The following is a 12,673-nucleotide window of genomic DNA, read 5'->3' on the forward strand; positions in this document are numbered from 1 at the left end:
CTCTAAGACCTGGTGGCTGAACCAGATAAGAGATTAAAATTCTGGCTGCTGGGAGCAGGAAGCGGTTCCTCTCAGCACAAAGGATCTCTGGGAAGGAGTCAGAATTAGGCAAAAGCCAACAAAGAACGACAAAGAAGAGGGGCCACTAGGGGCCAAGCAGGAATCAGCCCAAGGATGACTGAGTGAATGTTCTACTTGACAGAAGGATGAAGCTCTTAGAAACTGAAATTTGGTCATTGCCCTTTTAAGCACGTACCCACCGGGAGCTGCTGAGAACCCAGGAGCCAGCCTGTCTTGAGAGAACATTTGTGCAGAAATTCCAAGAGCTTCCGCATTCATTCTCTGATACTGTGACACTTCCACTTGTGTCATGAGATCAGCTTTGAGTAAACTGTAAAAACCAACCCTGGGGGTGACCAGTTAGAAGCAGTACTCGTTAGAAGAGTACTGTCTAGCTTCTGTAACCTGTCGGACAGTCCTCCTCGTCAAGGGCCCTGGTAGTCTTCCTTTCAGTTACAGTTTGATTCTCTGGTCAGTTTAGCCAACACCTACTGACTCACCAGGAGCCCAGCACGGACCACAGAAGTCATCTATCTTGGGATTCTACTTTTGAGGATCTGGGTTAGAGAGGTGATGCTGGATCTTGTCTGCAGTTACCATCATTGTGAGACGAGACTGGGTTCTGTTCTGTTGTTATTTTGTTTGCTTATCTTGAGACCACAGCTGAGGAGAGCCTTCAACTCCTGATCTTCTTGCCTCCATTTCCCCCACTTTGAGGTAATAGGCGTGCACATGCCACAGCCAGCATGTTTGGTGGCTTTTGATTAGCATTTTCAAAATTTCTTACATAAACATTTAATCCTTCAAATGAGAGCAGGGGGATCAGGACTGGTAATAAACTGAACATCTGACATGTAGCCGTATCTTCTTGTCTGTCTTCTTTTGATTCCCTTGAAGCTCAAGTGTAATATAAAATGGGATTTCTGCCAATTCCATTATTCTTGATGAAGAAATTATAGCCACTCTGCCTATCCCTTTCCTTGTGATACTCCTGTCCTGTCTGCCCCTGTGCCCACTTGTTCAGAACTTAGAGCCAGAGATGAACAAACTCTGGCAGACACTGCACTTGTTCTTGGTTCGTGGGACAGCCTCTTCAGTCCACAGGCTGGAAAGAAACATCTGCGCTGGTTAGGAAGGAGTTCAGGCTCTTTCCCAAGGTGCCCACTTACCGAGCGCTTTGTAGTCATCTCTGGCTTTGCTTGCCCGTAACAGGGATTGTATTTTCACGATTTCATTTTTCTGCAAAAACATTGAACAGGGGTCATGATCTCTCAGAGTCCCATTTGGTCCACTATTTTAGAATTTAAGACATTTAGGAATTTAAATGATTTAAGAACAGATGCTGTTAAAGAGCACTGATGTGGCACATTTAACATTTATTCCCCTATATATTTGTTAAGGAGTAAATTAGGTTAGTTACAAATATAGGCAGAACTGTAGATGTACTGTCTAAATAAAGAGAACTATAAGGGGAAGGATGTCCAGAACCTAAAGGATCCAGTCTATGATGACAGTTTTATTCTCTGAAGAGTCTGACATTTTCCTCTGAGTTTTGATTTAAATATCAGCTAGCAGCCAGAACTCTTACATCTCATGTTAGAAAATACATGACTCGAATCTTCTCTTTGGTGTTACTAGCCCACACTTGTCCTCTCACCATGTCCTCTCTATCCCTGACTCGGTGTGTCTTTTGAGTTAGAAAGTAAGCTCCCGGTTATTGTCACACTGAGTTCTGAGGTCGGTTTATTCCCAGGTCATCACTGGTATTGTTTAGTCAAATGTTTCAATGTCAGCGTTCAGTAACTATTGATTTAGTTCATTCTTAGCCCAAATGAAAAGCCATGTATGTCTCTTACATGATCTTCAAAATACTTCAGTCGTGAAAGGTAACTCTTCCTTGCTGTCACCATTCGGAACCAGGACTGAATCTGAAATACAGCAGACCAGAGAAACCATGACGGCCGGTACACAATCCTCAAGGTAGCCCACATTGCCTTCCTAAGAATATTATCTGCTGAACACCAGTAGCCTTGAATACCTGTGAATTGAGCACCCAGGAGGCTGAGGCCAGCCTGGGCTTCATACAAGACCCTGTGTCAAAGAAAAACCAAGGACTAACAGCCTACCATGCAATAGATAGATATCAAAGCCTCCCCTTCATTTCTCACTCATTTGGTTGTTTGTTTGGTTCTTTCAAGGTCTTCAAAACCCATTATATGTGGTCATTAACCTCACCACCTTAATAGGAAAGGGCTGGGCTAGTTTAGTTTTCAACCCAGTAACAGTCATGAAAGCAAGGCAGTTTTCTCAGCTTCAGTTTACCGAACTGTTTAGTCAGTAAATCAAACTAAACTAAATTCAGGGTTTCTTTCATCATCCCTTAAATGCAACTAATATGCCTTAGTTTTTTCTTTTTTAAACTGGGTTTATTCATTTGTGTATTGCATGTATGCCATGGGGCATGTGTACAGGTCAGAGGACAATCTGAGGGAATCTGCTCTCTTCTTCAACCAACTGAGTCTTGGGGATCAAACTCTAATGGTCAAGCTTGGTAGCAAGCGCCTTTATTGTGTGACTCAACTCCCCAGCTCCATCCTCTAGGTTGCCATAGAGAAGCGCTCAGGTGGTCTCAGTGGGGTGTTTTCTTAGGGAACGGGCATATTCCACAGTGGACTCAGGACACTGTGCCTTGAAGGAGTGAGAACACTCGGTGGGTCTAGCCCTGTCATTCTCCATCCCCATAGTTTCAAATATCTTTCCACTTGGCCATTTCAATTTCTTTCTGATTTCCAAGTTGTCTACAAGTTCTTTTGTTGTTGTTGTTCAATCTTTTTGCTTTTAGCTAAGAGTGGCCTTACAGTACCTTTTCTTTTTGTAGTTCAGAGCTATTCATGCACTGGGTTCACACAGGCTTTGTGTCTGCCTAACACCTAAGCTTTTCTGCTGGTATGTTTAAACACTCTTAAGGATTATTAGCAAATGCAACCAGAGGAACACGAGACCAGACTGGGCAGAGCAGAGAGAGGATCCTAGCTTTAAAATTAATTTGGATTTTCCAGACAAAGAGCTGGGTACAAAACCACTTTTACATCAGATTCTTATATAACTGCTTAAAGGATGTGAGGCCAGCACTTCAGCTCGCTTGAAGATGCTCCACCCCCAGGACTGACTTGCAAGGTTCACACATCTCTGGTTAACAGCTTTGTCTTCTAGCTCCAGGACAAAATGCAAGGGAATGTTTAAGCCGAGCACTCGATATGGTGGAAAGCGTTATTTACCTTCACAATAGAATCAACGTTACTAGCAAACACTTGTTGTCTGTGCAGGTACTTCTGGCGTTGTCTGCATCCCTTCCAGAAAGCCTGAGGGAAAGAGCAGGTTAAGAGTGACTGATGACTGACAGGTAAGCTTTGGAAGCTGCAAGCACAGAACACATCTCAGGAGGCACTGAGTTGGGACACCATGTTCATTGGTGGACACTTAACTGGGACAGAGGAGATGCTGGCTTATGAACAAAACAGGGGCAGAGTTGGAACAGCAGAGAAAGGGAAACCAACAACCAGCTTAACACCTAGTTTTCTACTTGAAAGCCTAATTTTACCATGACCCTGCACGACAAAAGCAAACACTAAAAGGAATCCTTCTTCTAGTATTAACTGGGTTCTATTAATAGTATTGTCTGGTCACAATAAAAAATGCTTGAAAACAGTGATTGATATGTGATTATCTTTACTGTCCCAAGTGGCCTATAGTGGGCTACTCTAGGAAGGTACTTCACTCAGTTGTGACTCCAAATCTTTAGAGATTATTATATTTATATTATATTCTATAATCTCTAAAGATATTGTGTCTATAATTGACCATTTACCATTTCATATGTCCCCATATAAAATGAGACTTATCTATGTATCTATCTGCCATTATTTCCACTAGTTTCTCTCCAGAGTGAGCTATTAGTTTTTTTTACCATGCACATTTTCAGATATGTACAACGTATCTACCCATATGCATATCACTATGTACTAAAATACAAAGTGTATATCATGTGTATATCATTTTCTTCCTTTTGATAAAAAAGAGTCCCAACAATATCCCAGGGTTTGCTTTCTCCTCTAAGTTATACGAAAGTCTCCAGTTAACACATACATAAAATATTTATATTAACAGACTCAGACAAAGCAGATCTACTGGAATTAAAACTTCAAAGCTTAAAGAGAAACACGTAGAATTCTGACAAATTAAATGTAAGGCATATAGTATTTTGCTTCTGTATAGCTGAAACCTCTGGTAACTCAGCTGCCTTATAAAGTATAAACTAGACTGACTTAGCAGTCTCCCTACAGAGAGGCATTAGGCTGTCATCAGGGTTTGTTTGTTTGTTTGTTTGTTTTTTTTTTTTGTTTTTTTTTGTTTTTTTTTTTTGCAAAAAAAGAAACATAAGAAACAGGCAAAATATGTATTCTATTTCCCCAGTAATGGAAGTCAAACCTAAGCAATTTTAAAGTCCCTAAAATTTTATAGTTTTTAAAATATTACTATCTGTACATTTATATAGCTATTAGTGTGTGTGTCAGTGTGTGAATGTGTGTGTGTGTGTGTGTGTGTCAGTGTGTGAATGTGTGTACACAACTTGCAGAAGTCAGTTTTTTCTTCCCTCCAGACAGGTCCTGGCAACATCTTCACCCACTGAGCAATCTTGAAGGTCTATTTTCAATTTTATTAAGGTCATATGAATTTATGTTTAACAGAGTTCATGATCTTTTAGGACAAGATAACACTATGTGGTTCAGGCTAGCCCTGAATTCACAATCCTCCTGCCCCAGTGTCCCAAGCCCTGGGATTGCAGGTATGTGCCACTATGCCCAGCTTCAAGATTTTTTTTTTTAAATGAGAATTATAAAAAGTAGTTATTTATTTCACGTGGCGGTGGCACATGCTTTTAATCCTAGCACTCAGAAGGCAGATGCAGGTGGATCTCTGAGTTCGAGGCCGGCCTGGTCTACAGAGTATGGTCCAGGACAGCCAGGACTACATAGAGAAACCTTGTCTCGAAAAACTAAGAGTAGTTATTGCACAAGGAAGTCAAATGACTGATTACAAGGTTGAAATTTTTTCTGAATGTCAAAAATAAAAACATATTAAAGATGTTATCCACATTAGCCAAGTCTTGAATACACATGGCAAACAAGAAAGGAGATAAAGGAATCAGAATTATAGTGCTATGTTTTGGGATAGATTAAAAGGCATCATTATAAAGGTGCCAAGTTCAAAAAGACCCCCCCCCCCCGATTTTTTTTTTAATCCAGGATGAAGAGATGATTCAGGAGATAAAAATACTGGCTGTTGTTCCAGAGGACTCAGATTTGGTTCCCAGCACCCACTTGGTAGCTCAACAATCATTTAGATTTCCAGTTGCAGGGGATCTTCTAGCCTGCAGGGGCACATGTAAGCACATGGTACATAATATAAGCTGGCAAAAGACCCATAAAAATATAGTTAAAGAAAAAAAATACAACCCCCTCCCAAAAACATGAACACACACACCAAAACAAACCAAAATTAAAAAACAAAACAAAACAAAACAAAAAAACCCCAAGACTTTAACACAATTGTTAAAAATATTGAGAAATGGGTTTAGAATTTTTCAAAGGACTTGGCAATATCAGTTGGTAAAGATGAGTTTCTGTGTGAATTTCATTAGCACCAGCAAGTTGGGATTCTGCAAGTCTTCAAAGCTTCCGCCAATGAGCATGCTGGAATGTGGCTCACACACTGTGAGCAGTGGAGATGTAAACAACCAGAGCTAAAGGATTCTTAATCAAGTGCCTATTTAGAAATGCTGCCATGGGATTGTGGCAGGGTGGCACTGCTGAGATGAGAGAGAAAGTGCTGTGGGATGCCATCAACAAGTATCCACAAAAGTGGCTCATGATAGAGATAGGGAAGTGTTTCCTACTGTTCCAGTCGCTGGGATTCCACAGGAGTATGGCCGTCACATGCCTGAGAAAGCTCTCAACAATTCATACATTTGGTGGGTAGTGCAGGTGCAATTATATGAATCTCTCTCTCTCCATATATATATATATGTATACACATACACACACACACACACACACACACACACACACACACACTTAACCAGCTACACATCGTGTAGACCTCCTCAGAATCTTTCTGTTAGAAATACTCGGTGCTACTTTCTAAACAAAGGTGTCTGAGTTAGCGGATATTGTAGCTTTACAGGAACAGAAACACTATTGAGAAGGCTAAGCTGACTCCATGACAGGCTTCAAATTGGCAGTTCAAGAGAAGAGGCCTAAATCTCTGTTTCTAAGAATTAGGCAAGTCCTGGCAAGTCTGGCCCTCAGAAGCTGTCCCCGCCACCTGGCCTGAGGCAAGGACAATGGGTCAGCATTAGTTTCCAGACTTCCTCAGCTACTTCCTCAACAAGTTTCCAGACCTGCCCAGCAAGTTTCCAGCCCCTACGCCCAGGTAATGGAATGCCCACAGAGATGGAGTGAGATAAAGGTCACCTACCCTGGAATCCCCTAATGTGCTTTAAATCAGGCCTTCGATTGAGCTCACATGGTTGTGTCTCTATCACAGTAATGGGAGACCCCAGCATGCTGGACTTCTACAGAATAAAACACTCTTTGTGTTTACATTACTATTTGAGTCCGGGGTATCATTCTTCAACAAACCATGGACCCTTACGCTATATGCCTTATATTTAATTTGTCAAAATTCTACATTTTTCTCTCTCAGCTTTGAACTTTTCAACCCAGTATGTCTAGCTCGTTCTATGTTCATCACCATAAACCACAAGTTCTTCCAATAAACAAGTACAGGCCTAACAGTGGAATAGAGAAGCTGACATGATGTAAAAGGAGACAAAGGTGTAAATCACAAAGCCAGTTAGAAACAGCTTTTTATAGTAAAATCATTCTCTTAGCTGCTATGGGAACTTGCAGGAAAAGTTACAGTAGCCACCTTCTCCTGTGGGAAACCTCACAGATACCAGCTAAAGCGAAGTCCTTCAAGCTCCGCCAATCACTGACATGCTTGTGTTAGCCTCTGGAGAAAAGGACACACATATAGACCCGGGGAAGCTGGCTGGTAGAGAGTGATGCGAGAATACAGGAGAGACATCTAACTCTGCCAAGTTCTTTTCCATCCCATGGGAAAGCTCAACTCATGCATTTTTGTTGTTATATCACAGTCTTTAAAGAGTGGGTGCTGATGATTTTTTCCTGCAGGCCTAAACAGTGACCATTATACAAAGAAGACCCCTGGAGACGTTAAATGTGCCCAGCTCATCTGTTCTTCTGTCGGCTCGGACTAGAAGCTTGACATTAATGACCATCCACTAACCCCTAAAACTCCAAGTTTAGCAGTAGGTGGACACGTGGAGAAACTGCTATTTGGAGAAGCACACTTTCAACCCCGAGCTGAGGTATCCAATCCACTCCAACCATATTGACGGAGGGTAGATCTGAGCAAGCCCTAATACTCTTCCGAGGGCCACAAGTTAAAACACGTCATCACTAAGGCAGTCCCCATTTTAAAGGCTTCTCAAAAAAGGGCAGGGAAGAGCCTGCATTGGCACCGTCAGAATGTTGGTAGTTGATGGTGCTATTTTCTAAGCATTTTCAGAAGACAGTACAATGTGCTGTATCTGTGGTGGGCAATTCACCTACAGGACAATTTGCTGTTAACTGCAGCACTTGATTTGCATACCTGTATTTTGACCACGTTCTCTGTTTGTTCATATAAGAATGCTTTCCTAGCTTCAAACTCCTTCCTCAGGATGGGTCCTGAGCTTGTGGCTTCAAAGCGGACAAGCAAGTCTTCTGAGGCAGACCACATGTTCTCACGGATGTAGTCTGACGTGACTTCCTCCACGATGTCCTGGCAAGAGATACATCTTAAGGTTACTTTCCACACATCAGGCGAAAGGAACAATAGAGAACAGCTTCTGGGAATGATGGCTTTTAGGAAACAAAAGGGGTAGTTCTTTCAAACTTGGCTCCTAGACAGATTTAACAAGAGCCAAGGGCTGAGCTGGCTTAGCTCTTTTCTAAGGGATGTGAGTTTTGAATCACAGCTTGATGGCAGTGGTAGGAGGAGGTAAAGAATGATCTCATGGGATGCTGGCCTGAATCACAAACTGGAAAAGGGTCAAGGCTGACTACTGTAAGAATGGACCTTGTCTCCAACTCTCTCAGGCTACTGGGGCGGGGATGGGGGGGGGAAGTGGCAGTACCCATAAAGTCCTAGGTTCCCATTTCCCTTTCCCCAGCTCCAAATGATATGCCAGGGGAAATCAGATACTTGAGGCAGAGAACAGGTGGGAGAGGACAGACAAATGTAATCAAGGGTAAACAAGAAGACCAGAGGAACGAGACAAAAGGAGAAGGGGGATCCTGACAAGTTTTCCTGTGGGCTCCTGATGGATTTCATTTTACACTTGTGTAGACGCAAAGACTGAACTCATTCCTATAGTTAAAGACTCTTCTTTCTTTCTCTTTTCTTTCTTTTTCTTTTCTTTTCTTTTCCCTGAGACAGGGTTTCTCTGTGTAGTCCTGGCTGTCCTGGAACTCACTCTGTAGACCAGGCTGGCCTCGAACTCAGAAATCCGCCTGCCTCTGCCTCTCAAGTGCTGGGATTAAAGGCGTGCGCCACCACTCACTGCCTGGCTCGCTGAAGATTCTTATCTGAGGTGCTTGCAAGCAGCAGTTGGTTCGTATAAGCAATAAAAGGGAAATCATTTAAAGGTACATAGAAAGCTCTAAGATAAGACATATGTAAGTGCACTCATTGAATAAAGACAACGACTTCAGGTTATTATTATTTTTAAAAGGCTGAGACCCTCTACCATTTAATAACGCAAGAGATGGATATTCAGTGCAATGAATGGGCCTCTTTGGATGCCACATGAGTCACTTTTTTTTTTTTTTTAACTTGAATCTTTAGCGCTACTACTTCACAGCTTGGCACATCTTTTCAATCCTGGCATGGGATTTGGGGGGAAAACAGCACTTGTTCATGATTCTCATATTCTTTGCCCCAATTTGTAAGCACGTTGAACATCTGAAACTAGTTAATAAACTACATCCTTCAGGTCTGTTCTTCTCATTGGCATTTCTGTCACACATTTTCAGGACACACTTCCTCCCTCGAACGTGTAGCACATAGTTCTATACTGCAGCATCCCCAGGGCTACTGACTTTTACTTTCAGTTATTTGTTTTTGAGAGAGGGTCTTAGTAGGTAGTCTTGGCTGGCCTGGAATAGGTAGAGCAGGATGCCCCCACAGAGATCCATCTACCTCTGCCTCCTGAGTGCTGAGACTAAAGGTGTGTGTCGTCGCACTCAACAGCCACTGACTTTAAAAAGTACTAATTGACTTTTAAAAGTACTAATATGATCTATATTTAAGCGTCGTATTTTTCTTCTCCAAGACAGAATAATTATTAGCAGCATCGTCTCTCTGAACATATTCTAACATCTGGATTCATCGGCAAGTTTCATGTCTTTTGAGTCCAACTTTTAGTCTCAAGCTTGAGGCAATCTTCCTGAGCATCCTTTCCCAAGTTTCCTCCCCTGAGAGACACCACTTATCCTCTGCGTCGGAATAAATCTGTTTCCTGAGTTGCATCTTGTATTATGAATCCCAGAGCAATGGCGCATCCTCAGATGTGCCAGCGGCTGCATTAGACACAGCGTCAATGTTGGGAGACTGGAAAAGTTAGATTAAAAACTAGAAGCACTGGGGGAAAGCCCCTGTTTGTTGTTGGCGTAGTCTATGCAAGCTGTAGAATTAATCCTAGTTCCTCCACCCATCCTACGCCTCATTTCCTCCACGTAGGAACACTGAAGTTGATGGTATATGCCCACCCCTGGTGAATGATATAGTGACCGCACTGACTTGCGGTGCCTTCAACAGCATTATGCTTTGTTTGAGCTTTCACAGGACCCATTTGTAGAGCTACTTACTCATTCTTGCTCTTGGGCACACTCGAGAGACTATTTCTGGCTGTAACGTACTTCTGGCATCTGATTGCCATAAAAGGGTTTATCCTAATACAACATCCCTCTGACTTTACTTCTATTCTTCACTGCCCCATGTTGCGGCCCGAGCTGCCCCACGTTTGGGGGCCAAAAATGTTGAGAACCGCACTACCCCATGTTTGGGGGCCAAAATGTCACAGGCCGCTCTGTCAATGTTGGACCCGCACTGCCAAAGCCTTGGGGGCTAAATTGTTAGAGCCTGCACTTCCACAAGCTGCTCCGGTCCGAGGGTCAGGGTTCAGCAAGAGAGAGAGTGAGGATGGACTCGAGGAATGGAGACCAGACAGAGTGTGATTCAATCCCGTTTATTCTTCAGTCTCTCTTTCTAGTCCAAGTCCCAAGTCTTGAGTTCCTAGTCTCTAGTCCCTAGTGCCTCCAAGTTCCAAGTTACTTCTTCCAAGTGCTAAGTGCCTAATGCCTAATGCCTAATAATTCTTCTTCCGAGTTCTCTAGTCCAAGTGTCTTCTTCCTCAATGCCTAATTCCTACTCCAAGTTGTACTCTAACCTAATTCCTAGTTCCAAGTTGTACTCTAAGTTGTACTCTCTAACCTAATTCCTAATTCCAAGTTGTACTGCCAAGTTGTACTCCAAATTGTTCTCTCTAGAGCCAAGTGTCTTCTACCTAATGTCAAGTAATCTGTTGCTTTCTCTGTCTGCCTCTAGCCTTTTATATATCTCACTTCTAAGCCATGCCTTCAGGTCATGCCCTTAGGTCTTGTCTCTAAATCTGATCTCTAAGTCACATCCTTAAGTCACACACCTTTAAGTCTCACACACCCAAGGGAAGATCCTGGGTATCTAAAGCAAGATGTTATCAGAGTATGTTCAGCTGTTGCAGGCTAATGCAATCAAGTCTCTTATCAGGGTATATGGCTCAAGATGGCTGCAAGGATGATAGCCGCCTTCTGTCGGCTCCCCAGCCCCCTTCACAGAATTCCGTGAAGAAGGCCATGTTAGTAATAGCTACCTGACCATCTACTTATGGCTTAGTTCTAGGTCTTTCGTTTGTTTGATTTTGCTTATTTTTTTTGAAAGGAAACTTACAGGGAATAGCTACTTATGTTCTAAGTACGTATGTTTTAAGAACTTCGTGTTCTTTGAAAAAAAAAAAGTAAATCTAATACAGGACAGTTACAGGGGCCAGTCTTTTGAAAGCTCTTTCTTTTGTTCCTTTACACAGGACAGGAGAATTGAAAATAAGAGAAAAGTGACTTAGAACAGAGCCTACAAAGGGTGCTTTGGACCGATGTCTTCTATTTAAGTTGTTTTTCTATTTTCTTTGCAAATATTTAGAACTGAGTTCTTGTACATACAAAACAATAACAAAACTACTGTGTGCTTGGGACTGCATTCAGACTAAGATGGACTACAGCACAGAGCCTGTAAAGGGCATTTTGGACCAATGTTTTCTATAGCATTATTCTTATTGGTTCTTTTTCCTTTGCAAAATTTTAGAACTGAGTTCTTGTACATATAAAACAACAGCAACAAATCGTCTGTGTGCCTGGGAATGCATCCAGACTAAGATGGACTAGGCAGACAGGAGAAATCACTGACAATCTAAAGCTTAGGCCGATGTTCCATAGAAGAGGAGAGACTATTAGACCAATGAATATTCAGACACTTCTGAATGGGCTTCATCTTGTACATAATACAGCAATGTTCTAATAGCCAACAATAATGTATGTATTAACACATGCACTGTTTCTATCAAACTCAAGTGTTTTGTTATATAGGTCTCTGATTAACAAAGGATCATGTAGGGGCAGTTCTGATGCTAAGGTCCTGATCCCCAATTGGTTCTTTATCTGTCAGTAAAGAAAGCCATGGGCCAATTGCTGGGAGGAAGCAATAGGTGGGACTTCCAGGTCCCTGGAGGAAAGGAGACAGATGCAAGGGAGGAGGGAGGTTTGCCATGTTTTAGAGAGAGAAGAACCAAGAAGCCATGTGAGGGCTTGGAAGGAGGGGGAGGGTGTCAGGGATGTTTAGTATCGACTAGATGTATCTTAGCACCTACGGGTTTAGGGCAGGTGGGAGGTGCAGAGATAAGAAATTGATAAGGGCACAATTTGCCAGGCAGGAGATAGGAGTGCTCAGTAATTGTTTCAGGAAGGCAAGTTGAAAAGGAACAATTGTGTGTATGTCTTTTATCCCAGGATTCAAGGGAAGCTGGGTGGGGGTGGGTAGTGTAGCCTGTTCCCAGAGCTAAGTCAGGGTAGAAAAAGCCACATGCAACAGAATGGGAAAGAATAGAGAAATTATTTTTGATAAGTAAAATATGGTCAGCTAAAACTTACAAACATGGGTCAAGGATCCATTCAAAGAGATCTCTAGTGGTAAAATAAAAGTTCAGATGCACTGTATCATGTTTAAATTTGGATTAGTATGCTATATGAGTACATGACTTGAATAAAAGTCAGGTATAAAATATTCAATTGTATCAATTGTATTTAGATGCTAGAACGTGCAAAGCTTCAAAAAAATGACATCAAACAATAAAAACATGCTGACAATTGTCTCAGAGAAGCAAACATTTAAAGTT

At 42.1% G+C, this 12,673-nt stretch overlaps 1 protein-coding gene across 2 annotated transcripts in view; it reads right to left on the minus strand.

Moving 5' to 3' along the window:
* Iqgap2 (IQ motif containing GTPase activating protein 2) overlaps nucleotides 1-12,673 on the minus strand; it is a 264,536-nt gene that overhangs the window by 46,094 nt on the left and 205,769 nt on the right. For both annotated transcript variants that reach the window (XM_076927203.1, XM_076927202.1), the window contains exons 17-20: nucleotides 7,798-7,968; nucleotides 3,339-3,422; nucleotides 1,917-1,988; nucleotides 1,230-1,299 (exon numbers count right to left, since the gene is read on the minus strand). In XM_076927203.1, the coding sequence (XP_076783318.1) occupies nucleotides 1,230-1,299; nucleotides 1,917-1,988; nucleotides 3,339-3,422; nucleotides 7,798-7,968 (397 nt within the window). The remainder of the gene's footprint in view (nucleotides 1-1,229; nucleotides 1,300-1,916; nucleotides 1,989-3,338; nucleotides 3,423-7,797; nucleotides 7,969-12,673) is intronic.

This window comes from Arvicanthis niloticus, chromosome 29 (genome assembly GCF_011762505.2).
Source record: "Arvicanthis niloticus isolate mArvNil1 chromosome 29, mArvNil1.pat.X, whole genome shotgun sequence".
In the NCBI taxonomy this organism is placed as follows: domain Eukaryota; kingdom Metazoa; phylum Chordata; class Mammalia; order Rodentia; family Muridae; genus Arvicanthis; species Arvicanthis niloticus.